Source organism: Neurospora tetrasperma (assembly GCF_000213175.1).
Source record: "Neurospora tetrasperma FGSC 2508 unplaced genomic scaffold NEUTE1scaffold_81, whole genome shotgun sequence".
Taxonomy (NCBI): domain Eukaryota; kingdom Fungi; phylum Ascomycota; class Sordariomycetes; order Sordariales; family Sordariaceae; genus Neurospora; species Neurospora tetrasperma.
In genome coordinates, this window is record NW_009799179.1 from 9,321,683 (window position 1) to 9,348,958 (window position 27,276).

The window sequence follows — 27,276 nt, forward strand, 5'->3', positions numbered from 1 at the left end:
GAGACGGGACCCTTAAAGTGGAATGGAGACTTGGCGCGAAACCCCTGTAAATTAGTGGCTGCAAGACGCGATCTGCATCCGTCCATGTCACAGTCGCGACCGCGTTAAATCCTTTTAGTTTATCAGCGGATTGGCATCACCCACGGCGGCACAATCGTCACCGCCCGCCCTGTAGCCTCTGTAGCCTGAACAACGTGAAGAGGAGAGGAGATCGGAGGGAGACAGACTGGACATCACCATTTCCACAAGTCATTTCTCTACTCTTTTCGTCGCCTTGGAATCGCACAACGACGGCGACCAAGAAATCACCACCCACGTTCCTTTTTCTCCAACAAGTACTACCTACGCACTGTCGGTGAACTGGCGCTGGCTGAGTGTTGCTTGTCTGTTGACTTTGACTTGACGTCTTCAACCAAGTCATTCTCTACCTTCCTACTTCTCCTTCCAGTTCCACACTTTGGCTCCCTTTGCTGTGATGAGCGACGAAAGAGCCTCCACCATCTAGTGTAGCTCTCCCACTCGAAAGCACCGGCGTTGTCCCTGTCTTACATGCCATCCTAGGCTGGACCTATACACGGCTGTCATTCCCCCCCGTCACTACGACAACCGGCTTTCCATCCAGATCATGTCCAATAACACGAATAGCCTCGAATCTCTACCACCACGACCGCCTACTCCACCAAAGAGAGAACCACATAATGCCCCTCCAGCGACAATCCCACGAAATGTACTGGCCCCCATCGAGCTTGACAACAACCTCAGGGCCGTCCATACCCCGCCTGCCCTAGACTCGCCCGGCTCAGGTCTCGACAGCAAATCAACCTCGAAACGAAGCACCAAACGAGTTGGCTTCTCGGCAAAGGCAGAATACAAAGACCCCCCAGTCTTCATCGACGGCGACAAGAGACAGCAGCCGACCCCCGTCTCCCTCCCGAGAAGCGCTTCCAAGCCTGTCAAGTCCATCCTCAAAATCACCCACCACGTCCCGAACCCCCTCGAGGAAGCCAACGGCAATCCGTCTGATCCCTCGAACCCAAACATCTCGGTCGCAACCATGTTGGAGTCAACCCTGAAGCAGCTTGCCGGCGGCGACCGCGACTCCAAGCTCGATTCCTATATGATGTTGACGCGCGCCTTCAAGATCTCCAACAACTTGCCAGACAGGGTGGCCTTACAAGAGAAAATGGGCCTGTTCATGCAGTTCATGCAACGAGATCTTGTCGCCAGGACCCCTCAGGGTACCCTCGACTCTTCGCTTGTTCAGCATGCTCTCAAGCTCATCGTCACCTTTCTCGGCCTCCCTGCCATTGCCTCGACCATGACGACCGACTTCGGATCCTTCCTCATCGACCACTGTATCCGCTCCTTCCAAGATAACTCGACCCCGAAAGATACTGCTCGACATTTGATGCAGGTCGTCTTGGTACAGAACTTCTCTGCCAAGGTTATGACCCCTGAGCGAGTCGGCAGACTGGTCACGTCGCTACACAATATCGAGGAGAACATCAAGGGAAAGAGCATCATCATGTACCGGGTCATGATATACCAGAAACTGGTCAATCAAACGGGAAAGACCATGGTTCTCCACTCGGACTGGCTATACGATCTTTTCACAGACATGCTCAGCACAATAAAGGATATCCGCGAGAAAGCCGTCACCCTGGGCCTCAACGCTGCTTTCACCATCGGTCATGAGGTCCAGCTTTCGCGCAAGACAATGGAGATATTCAACTCGGTCGCCAAAGAAAAGAAATACATCGAGTACTACGAGGAGAGGCTGAAAGCCATGGTCAAGGACAAGACCGTATCCGCCTCGGTCCCCCACATCTGGAGTGTTGTTATCCTGCTACTACGCATCCGTCTGAGGGTGTGGGACCGTACAGCGCATTGGCTGCAACTGGTCCAGAATTGCTTCAACAACATCGATTACCCTACCAAGATTGCCGCCCACCATGCCTGGGCCCGTCTGGTCTACTTGACAAATGCCGTAGAGCCGTCCTTTGAGGCTTCCCTCAAAACCATCATCACCCCTTTGACTAGTCAGCTCCGAAGAAAGAACAGTGCAAAGGCCTCGGAAGGACAACTCAGGGCAGCTGTCTTGGGTGATGTGTGCAATCTCTGGTACTATCTGTTTAAGCCCAATACAAATGCAGCTTTGCTAGATGGATACTGGACAGCTGGCGTCCAGCCCATCATTACCGCCCTTGTGTCCAGTCCGGACCATTCAAAACCAGTAACCGCATCCCCAACTAAGAAACCCCAGGAGACTCATGGGCAAGCAAGTGTCATTCTCAGCGGTCTCTTCAACTGCACCACAGCCAGGCGATGGAGTGTGGATCGAGTAATGGACGAACCCCTCGCAAGACCCGAAGAGGTTCCCGCCATTGACGCGAAATGGGTTCGAAAGAACGCTGTCATGATTCTGGCTGCCATTGAGCCCATCCTCGCCGATGATTTTAATGCACTTTCCAACAAGAAGAGCGCAGTCTACTGGCTCTGGGCCTCTCTTGTGGGGTCGATCGCCTCTGCCGCATCTAAAGAGATTAAGGTCTCCAAAGACACAGGCTTGTTTATAACAGAAGCATTGTCTGTTCTGCAAAAGATCTGGCAAAAGGGTGTGCAACCTGGAGATGCCGCCTCGGCAGTGGATTTCCTTCGCGCTACAAAGGGGTATGTGGAGATCATGATAACTTCACTTGGCCTCCCCCCTTTTACAGAGAAGCTAGGCAAGGCCCAGGCCGGCCAAAAGTCGCCTATGCATAATCTGTTTTCTATGCTGTCTGGGGTTCCTTCTGGCATCCCTGACGACCACACCTTTGAAGTCTTCTTCACTTCCGTCTTTGAACACTTTACCGAGGCAAAGAGTGAGAAAGGAAAGATGGAAATTGCCCTGGATTTGCTCACTTTGATTCCCATGGAGACACCACGCCCATATGGAATGTGGCTGTTTGTTGCGAGGGCGCTTGAGGGATGGCTCCAACTTGATCACAGTAGCAACCACTCAACTGGCTCCGGTGATACGCCCATAGGCCACGATTACCGTGATATCGTCAAGGTTCTCGAGCGTGGAATTAGGTCGACTCCTAACCTGCCTCCTGAGCACTGGGAGTCACTATTTAATGCTGTTCACCAGAGGGTCAGATCAGAAGCTGGAGAACCTGGTGTCGCCATTATTGTCATCGAACCTCTAGCTAAAGTGGCACTGGATCAACTTACTACCCCGGGACCCATGATTGCTTTCTTTAACGGGGTCCGAAATGTCGCCGAGTTGTTGTCGATTGCGAGTCAGCCACGCGACAAGCAAGCCGTTGACGCAGCTCGAAGACGGCTTTGGGGAACGGCCCTAGCTGGTTCGCGCTCAGCCACTTTCGACACGTTTGACAACTTGTACAGGGCTGTCAATGAGGCTTTGACACGGCTCTACAAGCAATTTGATTCGGATAATGCCGAACTTATCATCTGCCTTCTGCAAGAATTAGTAGGCTTTTTCGATAGGTGTAACCAACAACTCATCTTCAGGACAATGTCAATCCTTCAAGATGGCTTCCTCCCTTGGCTTCAAGACCCTAATAGACTTCTTGGCAGCCAGTTGGACGCCATTGTGGCTGTGGTGAGTAATCCGTGTCGAGTATACTGGGAAAGCATAGACTAACATCAGATAGACAAACACACTCTGGGACAAGGTATGCGGTCATCTATCGGCAACTGAACGCCCTGAGCAGCAGCTGGATTCACTCACGCGCATCTTCTGTGCCACTCTCGGTTCCTCTCATCGATACATTGTCAACTCGGCTGTATCCCTTTGGAACAGACTGTATGGCAAGGCTGAGAAGCTAGACTACCCTGATGAGCTCAAGGAAGTGCTTGCCAAACTCCGACCATATGCCGACCTGGTCACGCCCGGTCTAGAGCTTTCTAGCCTTGAGTATCCCTCCCACGAACCCATCTTTGTCGAGTCAAAGGAGGAGTTCAGCTTGCCTAGACTACCACCACCATCCTCAAGACGCACCACAAGAAGCGCCTCACGCACCAACTCACCAGTCAAGACGCCGGATCCTGTTAAGCGCAGGTCCCCAACCAAGCGACGTGCCAGCGCCACTCCCGAAGTCAAGAGCTCTGGCTTCAACCTCCGTCCCAAAGCGGGGGCACCACGTCTTCGGCACGATGACTCCCAAATCCAATTCGCGGCGGTTGACTCCTCCCCTCAACTACACCTCATCCATGAGGAAATGGAGTCCCAACTCCTCACTGAGCGCCAAAAAGAGGTCCGTGAGCGCCAAAAGGAAAACGCTGCGCTCTTCCCCGAACTTCGTTCCTCCCCAGCTACACGAACCCGAAGCTCAGCGCGTCTCGCCGCTCGCTCACGCGAGGCTTCCCCTTCAGGTGCTCAGACCCCTCAAGCTGGAACTCCCAGAAACCCAGGAGGCAGATTCACCGAGTTCGTCAGCGGGACGCCTACACCCCGTCGTGGCCAGGCGTTGACAGCGATTGTCGACCAGGACATGGACATGATGGACCCGCCCTCGTCGCCGCCGATAATGGAACCAAGGAGGAACCCGCTCGCCGCCGAGATAAGGTCCAGATCGGCGAACACGAGCTTGCTGGATGATTGGCAGCTGTCTTCATCTCCCATCTCTGGATCGCCGTTGCGCCAGCAGCCGTTTGCGCCGGTGCCGTCGAGTTTGGCTGTGGCTTTGGATGCTGTCAATGCTGCGGTTGAGTCGTCTCTTGCACCGGAAGAAGCGCCTGAGCAGGATTTGATGGAGGAGGATGATGATATTATTGAAGAGAGTGTGCTGCCCGACCAGGAGAATCAAGCTCTTCCGACTATGGAGCCGGCTAAGGGGGGTCATCTGGGTGTGCCACGCCAGGAAACGCCGGAGAAGTCGGACCATGAGCTGGAGGAGTTTGTGGATGCGCCTAGTAGCCCGTTGCCGCCGACGCCACATAAGGTAGGTAAATTCTCGGCTAAACCTACCATCCAGGCCAACACAGACCCGGTCAAGAAGGCCGCGCCGGCTCCGGCACCTACTCCCGCCTTTGCAACTACACCCACCATTGCTCCCGCTGCCACAACGGTTGCACCCGCGCCCACCCCATCAGGTGCCCCATCTTACGACGGCGGCGAATGGGATGACCGATCTCTTCTCAAACTCGTGGTTGAGCTCGACTCGGGGAAGCTCGATAGACAGGAGTACACCCGTCCATCTCCCTCCGTTTCGCCCGAGAAGCTGGCTCTCACAGCAGCGAACCTCAAGCCCAGTTCTGGTTCTAACAAGCCTGGTTCTGGTCCCACGTCAGCTGCTCCCTCCCCTGCCGCTTCGTGCATCGTTGCATTGGATGACGATAACATGGTGGAGGAGGAAAGCGAGAATGTTCAGGTTCCAAAGCCGGTGGCGCCTCGAGGACGGGTGACGAGATCGCGGGCTAGCTCTGTGGCTTCGAACCGTTCTGTAGAGCAAATTCCGAGTTCACAGGCGCAACAGCAGCAGGCGACAACACAAGAAAAGGGGAAGTCGAAACTTAAAGGTCCGACGAGCGTACGAGCAACGGCCGGGAAGGGGAAGAGGAAGAGGGTGGCTTCTGGGGCTTCGGAGACTGCTGCTGCTGCTACGGCTCCTGGAACTGGAAAGAAGAGGAGGATTGGACGTCCTTCTTCCACTGCGCCTGTTGAAAGAGAGGCAGAGGTTCAGGTTCCTAGGAGTCAGAGCCAAGAAGGTAAGTTCTTTTTAGTGTCATCTTTAGGAACGCCACATGCTAACGGTCATGTTACTGCAGTCCCTCCTAAATCTGAACCTATCTTTTATGACCGTCTCCCTATCTCTGTCGCATCCTCCTCCCAGTCGCCGTCGTTGTCTCAAATACCATCCAGCCGTGCCTCTTCGGTAGTGTCTAACTCGGTTCTTAATGAGCGAGCTAGGGGTATTGTCCCTGGCGGTAGTGGGACCCAGCGCACCGTGCCTTCTTCCCTCCTCCCTCAGCAAACGTCGCAGTTGTCTACACCTGCGTCGGTGCCAAGGGATGCGGGTGATGCGGGTGAGCAGACTGGGGAGTCCCAAGGGGCTCAACAAGGACAGGTTTCAGAGATGGAGGAGGTATCCTCCGATGGCGAAGATCTCGTCCAATCGCAAATAGAAATCGAGTCTAGGAGCGCAGATGAGAGACAGTCGCTATCTATGTCTCAGGTGGAACATGGTTTGAAACACTACTTGGAAGAGGAGGAGGACTTGATTCCTAGTTCGCCGTTTATGGCTGTACCAGCTAGTGGGAGAAGCGGAAGTGGAAGTGAAGTCTTGGTGGAGGATACGGTTCTTTCACAACAGCAGGAGGATGAGCACATGGATGTTGATGTGAAGGATGATGATGATGATCAACCGTTAACGTCGGCACAGCAACAGCAACAACAGCAGCGGCGACGGAAGAAACCAGAGGTGGGAAACAACCACACGAACACGGGGTTGCAAGAAGAAGAAGAAGTCGAAGAAGACATGATACAGCAGAAACGGGTGAGAGAGAAGCTGACGGAGGATGTTATTACCAGCGCACTAGCACCACCACCACCACCACCTGGCGGAAATCATCACCCAGACGAAAATCTTCAGCAGCAGCAGCAGCAACAACAACAACAACAAAATCAACCTGGCGAGGAACCCGTTCAGCAACTGGAAGCTTCTTTGGCAAACAACAACAGCAGCAGCAAGGAAAGCAGCAGCAAGGAAAGAATCCTCTCGTCCCTCCGCGCCAGTCTAAACGAACTGCGCACCGCAACGGCAGCAGGCGGCCTGTCTCGGCAAGAGGTGTACGAGATTGAAGACTTGTTTATGGATTTGAAGAGGGAGTTGTATGAGGCGGAGAGGAGGGGGAGGTCTTAGTCTTGTTTGTCTGGTTGTTTGTCTCTGCTTGTTGGTTGATTACTATCAATGTGTCTGTGTGTGGGTGGTGTATGCTTTGGGTATGGATATGGCTTTGTAGGCGTTGCTGTTGTTGTGTTGTCTGAGTGGCTTTTCTCGCTTTTCTGGCTATTATATCGCTCTCACGAAGAAAAGGCGCGGTTGTCTGGACTGATTACCTATAAGAGTTGAGTGGGTTCGTGAAAGTGGTAGGAGTTACTATGATGTTTGGGTCAAGTTGAGATCCTTAGTACACCTACTCCGAACTCCGAACTAAAGAAATGAAACACATACTTGGTGTTGGTACTAGGTACTAATCACCCGTCCAATGAACCTCTATTTTACTCATCTACACTACATTACACAAAAAGCAAAACCGAAGAGAAAGCAATCCCCCACCGATCTGGTTCATCCGATCTGATCTGGTAGCGACGACTATTGAATCCGATCTGTAGTTGGGTCTCAATCGAAGATCCAGCACGGCCCGCCCGGGGTACACTAAGAATTGCTCCCAGGATCGCCCGATCACCCTCCCCATTTAGTGTATAGGGGCTAGGGGTATGATGGCCCTGACTCGCCCCCGAGCCTAGAACCTAACCTCTTTCAATGATGATAGCGGCTCGGGCTCTATAGAGGTAGTAACCGCTGTGGAGTTTAGGGCACCTAGAGGTATGTAACCTCAAGGTACCGTGCAGTGCAGTAGAGGTAGGTGCCCTGGTCCCCGTGCCTTGGAGCCATCAGCGGGGGTCCATCCTCACACCTAGGTAGGTCCATACTCGATCTTGCCCAAATTAGGGGAATAGGTACCTTAGGTAGGTATAGTAGAGTAGGTAGGCATTACAGGTTTCCCGAGTAGGTAGGTACAGTAAGTAGGTAGAGGTAGGTAGGTGGCGTCCACGGGCAGCAGCCCAGCGGCGGCTCCTTTTGCTGTGAAGCCCGGCACTACTAACCAGGCAGTTTATTGTCCGGTTACCTTGGTATGCACTCGATGATCGACACGTCCATCCGAACGGGCACGTCCGGGTGGGTGGTGATGATCACGCGGCGGCGGCGGCGGCGGCGGTGACACCATTGATTATTCTACACTACACTAGGGCTTAGACGTAGGTGTTCAGCTGTGAGACATTATCTCTTTCCTTGATTTGTCTTTTTTTTTTTTCTTTTCTTTTTCTTTTTTTCTTTTTCTTCCATATGTTTGCGCTACTTTTGTATTTTTCTTTCTTCTCTCGGACTTTCGTTTTGCAAATTTCTGCTTTTACTTCTTCTTCTTGTTGCATTCTCTTATCCTGTTTTGAACCTGAGACAAGAGACGTCGGTCGCTTGTTGTTGGTGGTGAACGAACGGGTTAGACTAGTGACGGAAGAAGTCCAACGAAAAATAATTTTGCTTTTTTTTTGTTCTTGTTGGATTTTGAGTGAAAATCATCACTCACCTCACAAACAACTTCTGTTCTCACTCTCTTCATCTTTTACATCGCTCACGAACCCCAATAACATCTTCTATTCCCTAACTACATACCTAGAGAGAGGTATCTACTGCAAAAGTCCTGCCTGTCCCATTGACGGCCCGCCCGCCGCTGCAACGCAACGCAACGTACCCCAACTCAACCTACCTACCGTAACCGCACGCAACGCAACGCAACGCAACACACCCCTACTTCCGCCGTTCGTCCCGTTCCGTTGGAGGCCTACCTACCTGCCTACCTGCCTGCAGCTACCTACCTATACAGATACAGATACAGCAGGGGACACGACACGACATGACATGACAAGATGTCACCCCTCACCTCAACCCTCACATCAACACCATCACCACCACCACCACCAGACGCCCCAATCAACCTCGCAGCCCACTACCTAACCACCTACCGCTCCATCTTCTACCACGCCCTTTACGACACCCCCAACAAAGTCCAACCGTTCCTCATTCCCTTTTGCCTCGTCGGCGCCTTTCTCTTACCCATTGCGTTTCTTTGCATCCCGCAGTACTCCGTCGTCACTACAACCACCGGAGGAGCCAACGGGGAGAGGCAACAAGTAAGGGTCCGAAGAGAATGGGTCCATCGGCTGCGATGGGTCGTTGGTGCGGTTATCGTTTGGTGGAACTTGGGGGTGGTGGTTGGGTTGCCTGGTTTTGGAGGGCTGGGACTTGGGTCGACGGAGGGAGGACAGGGATGGTTCACGCCGGGAACAACAACGGCAAGCGCTTGTACGGCTTTGTCGTATGCGGCTGGGTTGATGGGTGGGTGGGGAACGATTTGGGGGTTGGAGACGGTGGTGTTTGGGGGGTATCAGGGTGTGGCGATGAGGGTGAGGAGGAGGGTGAGGACAGGAAGGGTGAATGGACAGGAGGAGGGGGTGGAAGGGGAGCTGAAGAATGGGATTGTGAATGGGAATTTGAACACGGAAACCAACGGCAATGGAAACGGCAACCCTGATACAGCAAACTTGCGGCGAAGGAACCTCAAAGGGAGTGGCAAGGTTGCTTCATCGGCTTCTACCGATACCGAGATGCAAAGTCCAGGCGAAAATGAACACAAGGAAAAGGGAAAAAGATGGACAGTAGACGAAACGATCGACCTCGACAAGTACGAGTACTACTGGGAGCCGTACCCGGACAACGGCACCTTTTGGGAGAGACTCGATTGGGTCATGGACATGTTTAATTCCTTCCGGGGGGCTGGTATGTTTTTTTCCTTTCCTTTCCTTTTCCTTTTCCCATTCCTCTCTTATTTACAAAAACTAACTCCCACACAAAGGCTGGAACTACTCCATCTCATCCATCCCCTCACTCCAACCGCCCATTATCCCCCCTTTACCAGAATCCACCACCCCGTCCTCCTCCTCCTCTTCTTCTTCTCATGTGGAAATCCTCCCCTACTTCCCAACCGGCCTCCCCGTCTCCTTCGCCAACCTCCCCCTCTCATCCCACCAACACTTCCACCGCCCCCTCACCGCCCGCTCCTTCCTCCTCTCTCGTCTCCAGCACATAATCTGGTCCTACCTCGCCCTCGACTTCTTCACCGTCTCCGCCCGCCTCGATCCCTACTTCATTCTCGGCCCCAACGGTCCCCTCCGTCATCCAACCTACCTCTCCACCGTCGCCTCTTCCTCTTCCTCCCCATCGGTTCTCCCACCTTTATCCCTCGCCTGCGCACGCTTCTTAGCGTCGCTACCGCCCTGGGGCCTCAACTTCTTCCGAAGCTTATTTTCTTTGAGCGGTGTACTAGGCGGGCTTTTTCTATACAGCTACCTCTGGCAATTAACCCAATTTTTCGTTTTGGGCCGGTGGTTAAGACTGGAAACCCACGGGATGGGGATCCTGGATGAGTTGTGGAGGTATCCTGATTTGTTTGGGGGGTTTGTGCGGAACGTGCTGGATCGAGGGTTAGCTGGGTTTTGGGGCGGGTGGTGGCATCAGAGTTTCCGGGTGGGGTTTACGGGGCCGGTGAGGTTTCTTGTTAAACAGGGAATTTTGGGCATGGGGAAGTCGGAGGCGGGCACCAAAGAGAATGAAGAAAAGGAAAAGAAGGAAGGAAAGGAAAATAAGAGGGAGAAAGAAAAGGGAATGAAGAACAAAAAGGTGGTAGCCACAGCACAAATGGCCACCGCCTTCCTCCTCAGCGGCTTCCTGCACGCCCTCGGCGGCTATTCATCCACCGCCTTCCGCATCAGTTTCATCAGTCCTTCTCCCGACGGCGAAGGGGAAGAAGATCTCCTAACAGGCGACGACAAACGAAACAGACTAGCTCGCTTCGCTGAACCCGTCGGTTTTTTTGTTTTTCAGTTTTTGGGGTGTCTGGTCCAAGCTCTTCTCATCTCCCTTGTCAAACGAGTCCTCAAACGAGTCACTGTCACTGTCACTGTCACTGGTGGAAGAAAAGAAAAAGAAAAAGAAAAAGAAAAAGAAGTGCCAAGGTGGTTGAAAAGAACAGGAAACGGCGTTTTCGTGCTACTGTGGCTGCATAACACTCGGTGGATGTTGATTGACGATATGGCAAGATCGGGACTATTCCTGTATGAACCAGTGCCCATTTCGGTGTTTAGGTTGTTGGGGCTGGGAGGGATGCCGGGTGAGGGAAGGAGGTGGGATTGGTGGAGGTTGGATTGGGAGTATGTGCCTAGTTTGTGGAGGGGGAGTAGGTGGTGGGAGGTGGGGTTTAGGATGTGAGGGAGATGAATGGGAAATGATGTGCAAAGGGGGAAGAACAAGGAAGGAAGTGTGTTGTTATGAAGGGACATGGGATAAGGTCTGGAAAAATGAAGAATGAAGAATGAAAGAGTTGGATATCGATAACCTCGGGCATGGCGTTGAAAGCATGGCGTTGGAAAATAAAACAAAAAAGGAATAAGGATAGAAGGTATTGATAGATGGACGCGGCATCGATAAGCTATAGACATAAAAGACATCATCGCTCTTAAGACTTTTTGCACTCAACCTTTGTGTACACCCCCTATTCTAAACTAGACCCAAGGCCTAACAGAAACTTACTTCCCTCGCCACCTCAACCAACACCCTCGTATCCATGTTCTTCTCCTTCTTCTTTGTATCTCTCATCACTTTCTCAATCTCCCCTTCCAACCACCTAATCACCTCCCTATACCCCGCTTGCTTCCTCACCAGCACCTGTCGACAAGCAACCATGGCTAACCACGCAACTTGCCCCTTGCTAACAGAGCACTGATAACCAGGATATCTTTCCTTTCTGGATTTACTCGTCAACAGACGGTACGCCACTTCAATCAGGGACTTGATCGTATCTGTTCCGGCTAGTATATCAGCTACCTCTTTCTTTCATGATTACCTCCAAGATATGACAGACACGAAAGAGATCCAAAAGGTAATGTCACAAGAGAGAGAGAGCAGAGAAGAGAGACTTACCGATGACTAATGCCGTCCCCGGTTTCCGTTTTCGTTGGGTGGTGGTGGAAGAAAGACAGCGAGCGTGCGCCCACATCTTGATGGCTGTTTCGATAAAGGCCGAGTACAAGTTGCGGAGGGTGGTGCGGAAGGAGTTGTGCGTGGTGTCGAAGAAGAGGAGGTGGGATTGGATTTTGAAGGCGTCTTTTTTGCTGCTGTGTTAGCTGTTTGTGCTCCCACGATATTACTTGAATGGGGAGAAGGAAGGGGAGAGACAAGACAAGGGGGAAAAAAAAAAAAAAGAAGAAGAAGAAAAAAAACTCACTCAACACCTTCCGCCTAAAGTTCCGTCCCTGATTCCTCGAGTACTCAACCGTAATCCCATTGAATACCACCGTATCCCTCTTATTCTCCACCCCAGTACCAGTCTCAGTACCAGACTTACAAATCTCCAACGTCCTCGTATCAATCATCAACCCGCAATACGGAAACTTCGTGCTTCCCCTCCTCAAATTTGACACTCGAGTACCATCAACACAAACATCAAAATTAACCAAACTCTTCTGCGCAGAAACACTCACGCCATACTCTGCAAACCCACGATGCATCACCTCCACGAACCGCCGCGCTTTGGATCGCGAGGTGGTGATGAGGAGGAAGTCGTCGATTAAACGCATTAATAAGGTATTTCCGTCGCGACTTATCCCCCTTCCCTCGTCATTATCATCTTTTCCTGGGGTTAAACCCAGGAAAGCCAACCCTTGAGAGCGTTCGAGATCGGCGTAAAAGTAGTTGCATAACGTGCTGGAGAGCACGGAGCCCTGGGGTATCCCCGTCTTTTGGCGGTAGTACTTCTTCCCGATCTTGACGAGGTTTTGGGTGATGTGTTCTTTGGCGAGGGATAAGAGGGAGGAAGAGGTGTGTAGTTTGGTGGAGGAGTGGGAAGGGATGAAGAGGGTGTTTTTCTTTGTTGTTGCTACTGAATCTTGTTGGGGGAGGATAGAGGTTGACGGGGAAGTGGTTGAGGTTGTTGTAGTAGTGACTGAGGGAAAGGACGTGGTGGTTGAGTGCCAGCGTTTGGTTGGTTTTAGCTTGTTCTTCGGGTTGTCGATGTTGGTGTCGTCGTTGTTTGCTGGGTTATGTTCGTAATCCAACGGAAGACTGACCTCGACGTGTTTTGACTCCTTGTATACCCCGTGTCCCGGAATCTTTTCCAGCAACTCGACCATTGCCTCTTGTGGAATGGTGTCGAAGGCCGCTTGCACGTCCACCTTGACGAAATAAAACTTTTTCTTCTTTCCGCCGCCCTTCTCCTCGCTCATAATCCGAGCTCGAAATCCCTTCACCCTCTGATAGATATCCCCCACAGCAAACATCCCCCCTCCCAACCTCCCCGGCCGTTGCCTCTTCTCAAACTTCAACATGGAATTCACCGGTCCCAGTATCGAGTTGATACTCGGCCCCAGTATCTGCTTTTGTTTTCCCCGAATGCCTTTACTCCCTGACGCCCTGAGCAAAACCCTCCTCCTCAGATTCATGATCGGCCTCAGGTTACTTCCCACCCCCTTCGGCAACAACCTCACCTGGGAAAACCCCAACTTCCTTCCCTCCAGGATCTTCACCGCTTCCGCGCCCTTGACCTCCTCAAACATTTTCACTCTCAGACAAGTGAGGGCCGGCTTGGTGACAGACAGCCAGACATCATGTCGGAAAAAGAAGAGCCTGTACCGATGTGCCGAGCTTTCCGTAACATAAAAGTTGGACCGGATCAGAGGGATCAAGAGCGAGTCAAAGGTGTAATAGAGAAACTCGAGGTAAATTTCTTTTCGCTTGTTGAGCTCGGGCTGGGAGCACTTGTGCAAGGATAAAGCTGGAGATGCCAACCAGGGAATGGAAGAGAGTTGCATTCCTTGGACGAGGTTGTGGAGGGTCATGGATTCGAAGCGGCGAAGGCGGATGAAGGCGTCGATTTGTTTGAGGAAGACCGACTTGTTGTGTTCTTGGGGATGTCCCTCTTCTGAGTCTGACGAGCCCCAGAAGTCGTTGGGGATGATTTTCGATAGAACAGCCTGGCAGAAAGCTGATATGCTCGAAATAGGGGTGGCTAGGTCCAGAAGAGAGTAAGACTGGGAATCAGAATTCGTAATGACGGCAGCGGTAGAAGGTGGACGAAGATTCCTGCGGTTCTTTTGGGATGACTTTGAGGGGCGGGCTGGGATTCTGAGTGGACTTGACTGTGACTTTTGCTCTGGTTCTAGTTGTTTTGGAAGCTGTTTGAGTTAGCATTGCTTTACTCAACTCAGAGGACCAAGAGGACTCACAGGACAATAATACTGCAGCATCTCAGCACACGAACATCGCTTATGCAACACTTGCAACTTATGAACCAACTCTTGCGTCTTACCCCTGAGTCTCTTGGGTATCTTGACCTTGGGCCGCTCTCCCTCGGTCGGTTTAGGAAACTTTTTTGCTATCTCATCTTCGCGAAGAGTGTAGTCTTGGAACTTTTGCGCAGTCTGCTGGCGATCTACCACCGAGGTGAAGACATTGTGAAGCCCGAACTGGCGAGGAAAGATGTACATCATCACATGCGTTGTGCTCTCATCCGGTTTACTTGCCTCTTCCCCTTCAGCTGGCTTTTGGCACGGAAAACGGTTCAGGACGTCTACGATAGTCAGCTTGCGTGTCCTCATGTCTACGATGGAAGCTGAACCTACGAATATGCCTCAGTCCAAAGTGAACCAACCCCTTTGCATTCAACGTCGCTCTGGCGTACAACATTCTGTTTCTGGCAAAGGTGATTTCCGAAGGACTCAGTTCCTGGTTCTCACCACTGGCCCCACCAGTGCCCTTCAAGTCTTTTCTGGCAGCAAAGTCTGTACCCAACGACCGCGGCTGCAGTTCCGAAACAGGAATACCGCTCACTTGAACCAAATTCCCCTTTCCCTCCTTCACACCTACGAACACGGCACAATCCAGCAACAAATCCAACATGATCCTCTCCCCTTCTTTCCCCAGTAACATTAAGAACTGCGGCCACGGTGCCTCCTTCAGCACCTTGACACAGTTATTCTGATGAACCGCATACACACCGGGTATCTGATGCTGATGACCGGCAGTTGTTGCCATCTCCCCAGATCGACCCTGCGGAGGGACTCCCTTCCGGAAACCATCACAGAGTAAATGTCTCGGCCCAGGCCATCCGTTCCCAGTTTTTGTCTTTTCTCGGAAAGATGCTGAGCGGGAACCACGGGAGAATAATAGCCAGATGACAAAGTCGACTATGTCGGACTGCGAATACATGGCCCCCTTTAAGCCATCGGACAGGGTCACATGGGACTCGTCACCTTTGGTTCCTCCTCCGCCTTGGGAGAAGCCGACCCATTGTTCCCAGCGGTAATCAGACTTTTCTTTCTTGGAAGTGATGTCTGGAGGGTCGTGAGAGCAGACCAGAGTTGTGTCTAGGAGAGTACCTAGGGCTTGCTCAAGTGCTTGGGCAGCGGAGGGTTTCTCCGAGGCTGGGGCAGGGGCAGGGGAAGGAGAAGGGAAAGAGGAAGACAGGCCGAGTGCGGCGATCTTCTTTCGGCGAATTCTGGATGTTTTGGGAAGTTTGGACAGTGCGTATTGGCGGAGAGTGAGGGTTTGGGGATAGTAGATGGACAGGAGGGCTTGGGTGATGGGATTGGGGACTGTTTCTTTGACTAGTCTTGGGCGTTTTCTAGGTGGCTCGGGCCGTGCCTTGGATCCCCAAGTTGTACCGGTTGAGTCCAGCTCAAGGAAGCTGACGCTCTTTCTCTTGGCCGACATGATGGTGATGGTTTGGGAAAATTTGATGGTCCATGCTGGAGCCTATGAAGGGCTCGGGAGAAGGAGCTGGTTAGTGATTGGAGGGAGGATTGAATTGGCTTTTACAAAAAAGAAAAGCACCAGGCGATAGGAAATAACAATTGACAGTTTGTGTTGTTGCTGGTGAAACGGCGCGACGACCGCGAAAAGGTGATTGATGAGTGCCGTGACGCGTCAAAGTTGGAGATGGCGACGGGAATGGAATTGGAGACATGGGTGGTTCAGTTCATTGCTTTTCAGGTCCAGGGGCAATGTTGGGGTAAAATGGACATTGGACGAATGGTAGGCACCTTGTGCGCATGTGAGACACTATCACGGCTTTTACGAGGGAATGAGTGTTAGTGGAACTGCGCCTATCACACAGTCGTACAGTGCAGCGCATTATCAGATGGAGGTACACTAGAGGTACAATATGTATGTATGTTCATTAGACAACCTCCACCACCCGACGTCCAATGCAGTCCCTCCCCTCTTCTTTCCCATTTCGAAACACAACGGTCAAGAGAGACCTCCTAAGACCGGACGTATTGCTTCCGACGGACTCCCCTCTGCCAGTGCCCGCTTCGTTGTGTGTGTGCGGCAGTGGCACAAGCGGAAGAAGGGAAAGGGCAGGTGAGGGACATGAGGCAACACACACACTGCACTTACCTGTAGCGAGAGGTAAATACCCCGGACTTGTCTGATTGGGCGACGTGTACGACAGCCCAGCCACTAACACTTTTCCCCTGCCCGCTCCTTCCACTCAGGGCAGTCCAGTGGATGAAGGGAATGGCTGCCGCTGATGCGCGCAATTGAGGAAGCCACGAGGGGGGGGACGCCACAGTGTTTCGAGACTTCCACTTGGTTGCTTGTCTTTTACCTCCTTTTTCCATGTTCCTGCCGGCCGAGAAGCGGACAAGACAGACAGGCCAATCTCCTTTTACTTTTCTCCTTTTCCACCCACCCACCATTTGCTGCAGCTGTCTTCGTATTCTTGCGATGCTCAAACGTATACGGCCGCGCGGAGGATTTTAGTCGCAGGTCCCCAAACACCGGACATTTCTTTTTTGTCACCCACAACGTTGCAGTGGTACCTGCTTCGAGTTAACACTGCTACTACTACAGTAGGCAGGCACAGTATAGGGTTCCATGGCCGGCCTTTTACAGGACAGTGTTGGTGACCGGTAGACGCCCACTGCACCTACCTTAAGTGACGCTGTCCCCTCCTCCATCAGCAAATATCAATCAACATCACCACTCGATACGATATTGACCACCACCTCCTCTTGAGGCCTGACCTGAATGGGACCTGCATTCAGCTTGTCTCGCATCGGGCCGTCATGGTGACGATGATGCTGCTGCTGCTGACTGACTTGAGGAACTGCCCGTCAGCCAGGGTTCGGGTTTACACTAGGTTGGTACTAGTGTACAAGCAGATTTGCTACTGCAGAGGGGTCTCTGCACTACTTGTAGGTAGCGTGCTTGGCAGAATCCACACTGGTACAACTTTATACTGATGGACGACGGGGGAGAAGGGGTTCTGGAAGGTCATTAGCACAGGGACAAATGACTCTATCCAGATACCGAAATGGTCAATTGACTCCAATTACCTACCTACGTATGTTGCGATGGCTTGTATGTATCACCAGATTGACGAGTCAATAGTCTTATCTCGTTACATAGCTGTTAGTGTGTGTGTGTGTAAACATGGAAGAGCAAGTCTGCAAGCATGGAAGAATGGAATGCAGACGCCAGGGGAAAGAGGGGAACTTGGGTGATCATGGTGGTACTGTACCAAACGACCCCTGGTCAGAGACGGGATTGAAGATTGGTGGTTCCTGTTTTTTTTCTTCTTTTTTCTTCTTCTTCAGATTCGCGACCTTCAACCTTCAGTATTGACTCGCAGACCTCCATCTCATCCCACTCACTCATCCCAACCAGGAATCTACCTATGTACATATCGACACGTCGTCACTAGCCTCATGCCCTGACACTTATCTCTCGGGCTGGCATGCTACCCCAAGTCAAGTAAAGTGGTATTCAGGGTGCTGTAGTCTAGACAGGACATCCTGGTGCACAAAAGGTACCCAGTTAGTAGCCCCTGGCCTGTGCCTGGCCTGTGTCTGTGTCTGTGTCTGTGCATGGCCGGGATGATATCGACATTTTAGAGAGGAAGGAACCGCCAGTTCCTCGCACCGTTGACACCGACCGCCTGTTACGTACCTCTATCAACACTTCCTCTGACGACAACAAGAACTGAAGAACTGAACTGAGCTCGCCCCCATCCCAGGTTATCCCCTCCTTCAGCTCAGCTCTTTCCCGTCCCGCGTTTTCCATACCGCGAACAAGACTGGACAGGGGGGCAGACGGGTGCAAAACTCGTCACTGTGTAGGATTGAGGAGTCATCAGAGCAGAGCAAAGAGGTGAATCCAGAGCTGAGTGGGCAGCCATCACGGTACTATACCGCCTTCCACATCTTCACAAGGAGAAACGGAAAAAAGTCACAAAAAGTCATAACCATACGGGCTACCCTTAAAGAAAAGGAGACAAAACGTAATGGATCACGGCAGCATCCGGATCCAAGAAGAGGAGGAGGAGGCTGCTTCAACTACTAATTTTCATACTTTGACCCACGAGCTTGGTGGTGGTTCAGGTTCCCGTCGTCATATTACCCGCTCAAAGTCTCAGTCACAGTACAAGCATCACCACCACCACAACTACCATTCCTCTCTAGACAATCTTGACCGTCGAGCCCCAGACTTGTACCGGTACCTCGAGGCCAAACCACCCCACGACGGCCACCACCACCACCACCACCACCACCACGACTCCCACACTCACACCCACCACACCCGTCCACCATCACCACCACCACGCCGCCGTGATTTCCACCAACAGGACCACGGCTCATACTTCCCCGAACACTCCAGTCCCACGCATCCGTCTGCGCCTGCGCCCGCGCCCGCATTAGACTTTGAGGCCCGACCCAGTCACTTGGCCAGCCCGTCAGCCAGTTATACCAACTATTCAGCGAGTCGACTAACAAGTCCCTTGGCCAGCCCTCGACTAACAAGTCCAGCGCAAAGTCCCCTGGCCACCAGTCCGTCTGCCTCTGCCCACAGCCTCAGCCAAAGGTTTCCATTTGCTTCCCATGCCGCCGCCGCCCATCATCTCCAGGCTTTTGCCGCCAATCCGCGAGTTTCCGAGTCGCTAAACCTGCAACCAGACGACTATTATCGTAGCTTTGGAACAAGTGATGCCGCCGTCGTAACAAGCAGGACTGCGGATCCAATCAAAAAGAGTACCTTGGCACCTACCTCAGTCCAACAGCAACAGCAACAACAACAAACGCTTCCCCCATCCACCTCTCCAGGGTCACCTTCGAATGGGGCCCTAAAGCCATCCGCCTTGCCTGCTGCTGCTGCTGCTGCTTCCGCTGCTGCTGCTGGCACCACCAAAATGTCCGGAAGCAGCCGTAGTACACATACTAATCCACAAACACCCAGCGGTGCTCGATCGGGACTCCGCTCAGCATCGAATCCCGTCGACGATCGCCTTGGCAGCAATGCCAGGCCGGCGCTGACAACAGCTAATTCGTATGGCACACAAGGTGGGGCTCACCCACCGAGCGTCAAGGACCTCAAGAAGATGTTCGACCAAACAGGGACATCCCACAACAACAATCTCCCAAGCCAGCGAAGACAGCCGAGACCCTCGAGAGACCAGACTACTTCCACCATATCCTCCTCCTCCTCCATCGCTCCCGCTTCCCAAATCAAGGGTTCATCTCCCAGTGTTGGCGCCCGAGTTGCCTCCTATTCGACGGCACGGTCCAGGAATACCACGACGACGACAAGGACGACGACGACGACGACGACGACGACGACTTCTCCCGCGACAGCGACAGGGACATCTTCGAGAGCGACATCGATACGACGAACGCGACAAGACCCAACCAACAATAGCGCATCCCAAACATACCGATCCCGATCCAGAAGTATACCGCGACCGCGACCGCGACCCCAACTCTCGACCGACGACCGAATAACAGATCGCAACTCCCAATCGTTCGCAAACCGAATCAGCAAGCCTCGGAATAATAACAACAACAGCAACGGTGGAGCTGCCGCAAACGGCCCGGCATCCAGGTCGCTGCCGCAGCTGTCCCCCACCACCGGATTGCCGTTACAATCCTTGTCGCGATCGAATGGGCTGCTCTTTGGCGAGATCCTGCCCGACGAACAAGACTCGGTCACGGCTGGGTTTGGCATCCAAGGCCACCACCTAGAAGGGGCTCGTCCCCGGCGGACTTCCGAGTCGTCCAGCATACATGACCTCACCATGTCCGGACCCCGCCTGCGAAGCTCCTCTCACTCGGATACTATGGGAGATATGGAGCCCTCGTCTCCAACTGACTGGTACCGCGGGGCGGCCTCTGCGCTGCCTACTACAGATAATCTGGCTAGGGTAGCAAAGAACCACTCTAGAGCCCAGAGCGATGTCGTTGTCTCATACGCGTCCACCAAACAACCCTTGTCCACCAGCCATACCCGGTCCGGCCGTGGCACTGCGACAACGACAACAAGTAGCAGCAGCAGGGCGACCAACACGGGCCGGACCACCCCTTCCACACCGACCACGCCCCTATCCTCCACCTCGCGCCTCCCCGTCATGGTGAAAAGAGCTAGTATTTCAGAGAGCCACGGAAGAAGCAGCCCGGTGTCCACGCGATCCAACTCCCCCGTCGCCGCACTAAAATATGGACCAACCCCTACCAGCGGAAGATCGTCCCGCCAGCAGCATGGGACACCAGTCTCAAGGGCTAAAACACCTGCCACCCGTTCGCATACCCCTACCACGCCCGCGACCACCACAACTGCCAAGCGACTCCAGACCTCGAATCGAAAGGCTGCTCCGACCAACATTGCGACTCCCAACAATAATAACGGCCGGCTCAACGCCTATGTGTCTGTGCCCGCTCCCAAACTCTCTCCTTCGCTGCGAAGCTCGCGACCCCGGCAGTCCGTGGCCACTGCTTCGACCGCGGCTTCCCGGATGAGATGCTCCACCGACCGACCGCCGTCCCCCGACAAGTCGAACCGCCGGGCTGGATCAAAGGCCGACAACGCTGCCACTATTCGACGACGAAAGCTGTCCGTAGGACCCATCGATTTCGCCCAACGACGAGAGACGATCAAGCTTGCCTACAGCAGAACCATCAAGGACCAACAAGCAAAGGAGGCCAGGGAGACTGCGGCGGCGGACAAGCGCAAGATGGACTTGGATGCTGTCACCCGCGCCGAGGCCAAGGCGGAAGCTGCCGCTCTTGCTGCAGCGCCATCAAGCAAATCGTCCTCCGATTCAGTAGACCGAGAAGAAGCAGCAGCAGCAACAGCAGGGAGACATACAGACAAGAAGGGGCTTGAAGAGCCTCTCAAGCTTATTACCAACCTACCCATAATACAGACACCGGCGCAACCACCTGCGAGCAATGGCCGTGATTCACCAACGTTGGGGATACCAGGAGGCTTTGTCGATAGTGACGACGAGCTCGATGTTCCAATACCGCAATCAGCCATATCCGTTGCTACCGCAGTGACCGAGTTCGATGAGGAAGCGCAAACAGAGCCACCACGGCCAGAGAATTTCGCAGCGATCGACTATGCCTTGGGAAATATCGTCATAGGCCATCAGCCACCCAGTCCACGAACCCATGAACCGCCAGCCCCGACGCCTCCATTGGCGTCACCTTTGGCGGCACCCCAAAGCAAGCGGTTATCCTATCATTCTCCATTCGACGACGATGACGACGTGGACGACGACGATGATGTGTCTATCGAGATTGCGCTGGATACATCCGTGCAGCAACAGCAGCAGCAGCAGCAGAAGCAGCAGCCCTCGCAGCAACAGACGCCGACTCGGGAGGATTTCACCACGACCGAGCCAACCACGGGTCCTGCGCAGCAGCAGCCAGATGCAGACGAATACGTGCTCCAACCGTATACATTTTCATCCCAAAATTACGAAACAACGGTCACGATATTGGGCCCCGAAAATGATTTTAGACCGTTGTACAAGGACCAAGCTCGTGACACGATGCCTCCATCCGGTCTGCACCATGCAGACGAGCCGCCGCTGAATGAGACATTGGGGGCCACTGCTGCTGCCGGCCCTGGGCAATCGCATCCCCAGCACCAGAAGCACCAGCGCGAAGAGTCCCGGGTCTCCGAGGCCGACAACCTGGAGCGCCTCGAGGATTTTTATATTGGTCCGCATCTACGTGACAATATTGCCAGCCTGCGGGATTCGACCTTGACGTTATCAGACAACGATGACCCATATGATGCCCATCCCTCCTCCGCAGCAGAGTACCAGCAAACACTTGACAGCTCACACTCCAACGGCCTGGCCGTACCTGCCTACTTGTCACCTGGTAACCGCCTCAGTCAGCATTCAGCCTGGACTGACTTTTCCTTTGGAAGCGATGATCAGAATGCTGCTGCTCTAGATAATCAAGACCCGCGTGCATCACGGATATTCAAACAGCCAACGGAATCCGAGCTACCCGTGTCGTATAATAATAACTTTGCCAGGAATCGGTCAAGCTTACGGCGTCCGCCACCACCTAGTCCGGAAATATCACCACTTGACAAGCCGCCACGAGCGTCTTCATCCTCCATGCTGGCCGACAAGGTCGACCCGCGGCAATCATCAGACCTTGATAGGGACAATTCCGCTGTCCAAAGGAGGATACCACTAGTGTCGCATCAGACGGCCCCTGTTCGCCCATCAGTAAATAACTATGATGATTTAGACGAGAGTACCTACGAAGTGCTCTCCCGGCCCAACAGTTATCCACATGTACAGGATGATGAGGAGTTTGGAACTGCCATCATCTCATCTCCACCATCAGCCGGCCTATTTTCTTTCGAGACAGTCGATCAGTCACAGCTTTCCCGTACCGAAAGCAAAAGCTTATCGTCGGAAGCCACAGATAACTTGACACAGGAGCAGAAACGACTCCGGCAGCGGCAGATGGTCATCCGCGAGCTGATTGATACCGAAGAGATCTTTGTTCGGGATATGAGCGTTGTGGAGGAGATTTACAAGGGTACGGCAGAGGCATGTCCTCAACTTGATTCCAAGACGATCAAGCTTATTTTCCGGAACACCGACGACATCATTGCCTTCCACGCTACCTTCCTTGCTCAGCTGAGGGATGGGGTCGCAAGTGTCTATCAACCCAAGGGCAGAAAGTCACCTACTTTTGCACATGAGGCGTCGTTAAAGGAAACGGACACGACCACTCTTGCGTCTACCAACTCCTCCGGCGGGGCCTCGAACAAGCCAGAATTGGATGACGATAAGGATCGTCAGACCAGCCTCGGACCTCTCTTCATCAAGAACATCGACCAGCTCAAGGCCGTCCACGAAGTCTATCTCCGAACCAGTGATCTTTCTGCCAAACGTCTGATTCAAATCCAAGAGGACGATGCCGTCAAGGTGTGGCTAAACGAGTGCAGCGAGGGTGCCAAGGAACTCACAGCAGCCTGGAGTTTGGATTCCCTTTTGATCAAGCCCATGCAGAGGCTGACCAAGTACCCTGATATCATTGCTCATCTTCTCAAGTACACCCCAGAAGATCACCCCGACCGGGACGCACTTGTCAGTGCCAAATCCACCGTGATCAGCGCCATTGATGAGATCAATAGGACCAAGAGGAACTTTGAGCTTGTGGGCCAGATTGTCGGCAACCGGAAACGCAAGGAGTCGGACGTCCGAGCTGGTCTGGCCAGGGCCTTTGGCAAGCGTGTCGATAAGCTACAAGGAACAAGCAATCGGGCACCAGAAGACGAAGAATACGCCAAACTTCATGAGCGATTCGGTGACGAGTTTCTCAAATTACAGGTGGTGCTTCGCGATGTCGAGTTCTACACCCGAAGCGCCTCCACCTACGTCCACGAATTCCTTCAGTATGTAACCGCCATGGAGCTGGTTATGCGCCTGCAGCCATCGAGGGATTACGCCCACATCGAAAGCCGATGGGTCCAGTTTAGTGTCTCTATGAGGGACATGGAGAAAATCCTGGACAAACATTTGACCGACGTTCGCAAACAAGTTATCGAGCCGTTTGAGCAGGTCATCAAATGTTACCAAAATCCTGGACTAGCCATCAAGAAGCGAGCGAAGCGCCGTCTCGACTACGAGCGTTACATGCAGCTCAAAGCCAACGGCAAGAAGATCGACAAGACACTCGCCGAGGCCGTCGAACAGTACGAAGCCCTTGATGATACGCTCAAGAAGGAACTGCCCAAACTTTCTGCACTGACCGCCGAAATTGGTAGGATTTGTCTTGCCAAGTTCGTCGACATTCAAGCGGCATGGTACTCGACCTGGACAGAAAAAGTCAAGGCCCCCCTCGCCGACTTCGACCACACCCCCGACATTCCGGAAATCTACCAGGTCTTCGATCGAGATTTCAAGGAGCAAATCGAACGGGCAAGACAGCTCGTCATTCTCAACCCCGTTTCGCTGAGAGGTAGGACCTCCCAGTCAACGTCGGACGACATTGGCTCCGGCTCCATTCTGACCAAGACTCGATCTCGTCCTACTGAGCTGCTCACCCCGAGAGGTCGTGGCCTGTCCATCAACAGCGATTATGTCCCGACTCTGCCGACTCCTGATCTGTCTGGAAGATTTGACCTTTCTCCTACCGGCACTGGTTCGGCGTTGCCTAGCCCGGGGCAGTATTATCGGGATTATTACTCGGGGTTGTTCAATGGCCATCACTCAAGGGGCAACTCTGCGGCTCCGCTCAGTCCGGCGGATCCCTCGTCATCTTCGGCACCGAGGTCGGTACCTGCTACGCACGCTACTTCTACCACGGGTGGCTATTCCACCACTCGTCCTACAACTGGTCGTAGTTTCGACTCGGGCAGTCTACCTCGTCAATCCACCGATTCCTACTCTGCTCAATCCGCCTCCGGCACTCACCACACCAGCCACGGCCATGGAGTCGCCCACTCAGGCCACACCCTCTCCCGTCGGGGATCCTACACCTCTTCCCACCACAACTACGCCACCAGCGAACCGCGTCGGCAATCCGGTCTCTTCCACTCTGCGCTACCGATGGACGACGCAGATGAAGTTGATGGGCACCCTGAACTGGAAGCTGGTCCCAGCAATTCTAACCATCATCATGAGATGCAAACTTCGAATGGTGGCGGAGGCATGTTCATCTCGGCGGAAGCTGCGGCCGAGGCCAATGTCATGTGGTTGGCTGCTAGTCTGTTTGAGTTCAATATCGAGACTACCAAGCATGAGGGCGGGTATCCTTATTTGACTTATCAAGCTGGGGAGGTACGTTATCATTTTTTTTTTTTTTTCCCATCTTTCTCTCATCTGTTTCTGTGCTGGGATTTTGGGGAATTGGATGTCCGCTGCGCTCGGCCTTTTTTTAATTTGCTCGCTTCGCTCGAATTTATCCTCTCCCACTCGTACTCCTTCTCATCTCTTCGCCTTGCTCAATTTCCCAAAGAATTAAAACCAATGACTAACAAATTCCCGTGTTGCAACAGATCTTTGACGTAGTCGCCGAAAAGGGAGAGCTCTGGCTGGCCAAGAACCAAGACGATCCCACCAACGTCATCGGCTGGATCTGGAGCAAGCATTTCGCGAAGCTGGCGGAGTAGCAAGTCGCTGGTTTTGAGGTCATGATTGCTAATGCTCGGGGAAGGGCGGAGAGGGGGAGGACAAGTCGGGAGGAAAGGAGGAGGACGGACGATACCTCCGAGGATAAATAAGGATAAGGATAAGGATAAGGATAATGATGAATAAGGATTAAGGAAGGAGAAGGAGGAGGGAAAAGGGAGAAGGAGAAATGCGACTGACCAAGAAGAAGAAGAAGAAGAAAGATGATTGTGATACCTAAGGATTATTCTGGCGGGTGGTTTTCTGCTTCTGCTTCTGCTTCTACTTCTGCTTCTACTTCTCTTTGTCCCAGCGGGTGACAATTTCTACTAGTTCTGGGCTCGAGTGCGCGAGCCAACCTTGTGTGTGCGCTTCTATTTTTTTTTTCTCTTCGACGGAGATTTTTTTTGCTTCAGGTGTTTTTTTTTTTTTTTTTTTTTTTCTCTACTCAAGCATGGCGTTTAGAGAGACAAGAGTTTACCCACCAATTCCATTCCCCTTTTTGTTTTTCTCCCTCTCCCTCAAACTTGATGAGCACGAGCAAGAAAAAAGACAGGTTTCGGTATGGATTGAGGGACTGACAGACGGCTTTGGCGGGGTGGATGGACGGACGGATGGATGGACGGACGGACGGACGGACATACGGGTTCGGCAGGGGATATTTATAGGCGGGGTGGAAGGATGGAACGCAATGGCCCGACTAGTATTTTTTTTTTTTTTTCCTTTCTTTCTTTCTTTCTTTTCTCCTTTTTTTTTCCTTTTCTCTTTTTAGGTTTTTTTTTTTTTCTAATTCCCAATTTTTCCCAAGAAACGGTGTAAATGGTGAAGGGGTGCGTGAGTGGGTTTCGGTTTGTCGATAATGACAACGACACGGAGGACACGGAGCACACGGAGGAGCAGGAGGAGCAGGAGCACAACTTGAGTATAAAGTTACAAGGCAAGGCAGCGAAGGTGAAAGGATAAATGGAAGGATGGAAGGAAAGGAAAGGAAAGGATTTGTAAATCTACCTACCTACCTATGTATGTATGGATGGAAGGAAGGAAGGAAGGAAGGCGAGCTGGAACGGGCGGGTGGAGAGATACTACCTAGATAAGGTACCTAGATGTGGGAATAACATAACAGACAAGTAGGTAGGTACAGGTGGGAGGAGCTTTGAAGATGAAGAGAACCTTGATACCTACCTACTATAACCTAAATAAGTACTATACTATTCTATCATTCCATCTACGTATTTACAGTAATAGCCTAAAACATTCTACTATCCAAACATCCTATTGATTAGAGGTATGTTGGGGGAGGGTGACTGCATTTCCTGACTGTGAGTTTCTCATATATTTATGGCGTGGCTAGGATAAAAAAGATGGATGATGGAGATGAAAAAGTAGTGGAATAGATTGCTTAAGTGAGTATTGTAGGTAGGTATTGTGTAATATCAAATCTCTTAAACATGGATGGATGAGGTTTATAGTTCAGTTCAGTTCAGTTCAGTTCAGTTCAGTTCAGTTCAGTTTACAAGGCGGTTCGTTATGATTCTCACACCTTCTTCTGTATTTGTTATAAATGTGAATGTGAATGTGAATGTAAATACGAATGTAAATCTGCTTGCAATCCAGCTGCTCACTATAGTCTGTCTGTCTATCTGTCTGGCTGGTTGTTTGTTTGTCTGTCTGTCTGTCTGTCTGTCTATCTATCTACCTACCTGTATCTATGACCCCCCCCCCCCCCCCTTTGGCTTTTAGAACAGAAATTAAAAAAAAAAAAAAAAAAAAAAAAAAAAAAAAAAAAAAATGTAGTGAAAAAAGTTGAAACGTACCCCTTTCTTCTTGCGGCGGGTGTTCAAACCTACATTTTGAAAAAAAAAAAATTAAACAAACCCCCCTTTCTTATTTTTTTTTTGGGACCCCCAAATGTTCCCCCCGGGGTTTTAAAAATGAAAACCCCCTGGGGGGGAAGAAATAAATAGGGACCTAACTGGGTGCTTTCCAAAAAAAAAAAAAAAAAAAAAAAAA

The 27,276-nt window shown here is 52.3% G+C and overlaps 4 protein-coding genes across 4 annotated transcripts; 3 read left to right on the top strand and 1 right to left on the bottom strand.

Moving 5' to 3' along the window:
- Nucleotides 1-625: 625 nt before the first annotated feature.
- On the top strand, nt 626-7,111 carry NEUTE1DRAFT_134013 (uncharacterized protein; the record flags this gene model as incomplete). Its single annotated transcript, XM_009858972.1, has 4 exons — nt 626-3,610; nt 3,663-4,952; nt 4,986-5,718; nt 5,779-7,111. The coding sequence occupies 4 exons, from the start codon at nt 626-628 to the stop codon at nt 6,870-6,872; spliced, it is 6,102 nt and encodes a 2,033-aa protein (XP_009857274.1).
- A 1,551-nt stretch (nt 7,112-8,662) lies between these two features.
- On the top strand, nt 8,663-11,060 carry NEUTE1DRAFT_93246 (uncharacterized protein; the record flags this gene model as incomplete). The annotated part of the gene is made up of 3 exons (XM_009858973.1): nt 8,663-9,572; nt 9,649-10,378; nt 10,442-11,060. 3 exons carry the CDS (start codon nt 8,663-8,665, stop codon nt 11,058-11,060), a joined length of 2,259 nt encoding a protein of 752 aa, XP_009857275.1.
- A 387-nt stretch (nt 11,061-11,447) lies between these two features.
- NEUTE1DRAFT_19417 (uncharacterized protein) lies at nt 11,448-15,455 on the bottom strand (the record flags this gene model as incomplete). The annotated part of the gene is made up of 6 exons (XM_009856616.1): nt 11,448-11,650; nt 11,772-11,954; nt 12,076-12,458; nt 12,510-13,962; nt 14,059-14,415; nt 14,468-15,455. Coding segments are annotated over 6 exons (3,567 nt in total), but the record flags the coding sequence as incomplete, so codon positions are not given.
- Nucleotides 15,456-18,132: 2,677 nt separating this feature from the next.
- Nucleotides 18,133-25,504, top strand: NEUTE1DRAFT_126942 (uncharacterized protein; the record flags this gene model as incomplete). The annotated part of the gene is made up of 3 exons (XM_009858974.1): nt 18,133-19,406; nt 19,689-24,936; nt 25,155-25,504. The coding sequence occupies 3 exons, from the start codon at nt 18,133-18,135 to the stop codon at nt 25,266-25,268; spliced, it is 6,636 nt and encodes a 2,211-aa protein (XP_009857276.1).
- Between the last annotated feature and the right edge of the window lie 1,772 nt (nt 25,505-27,276).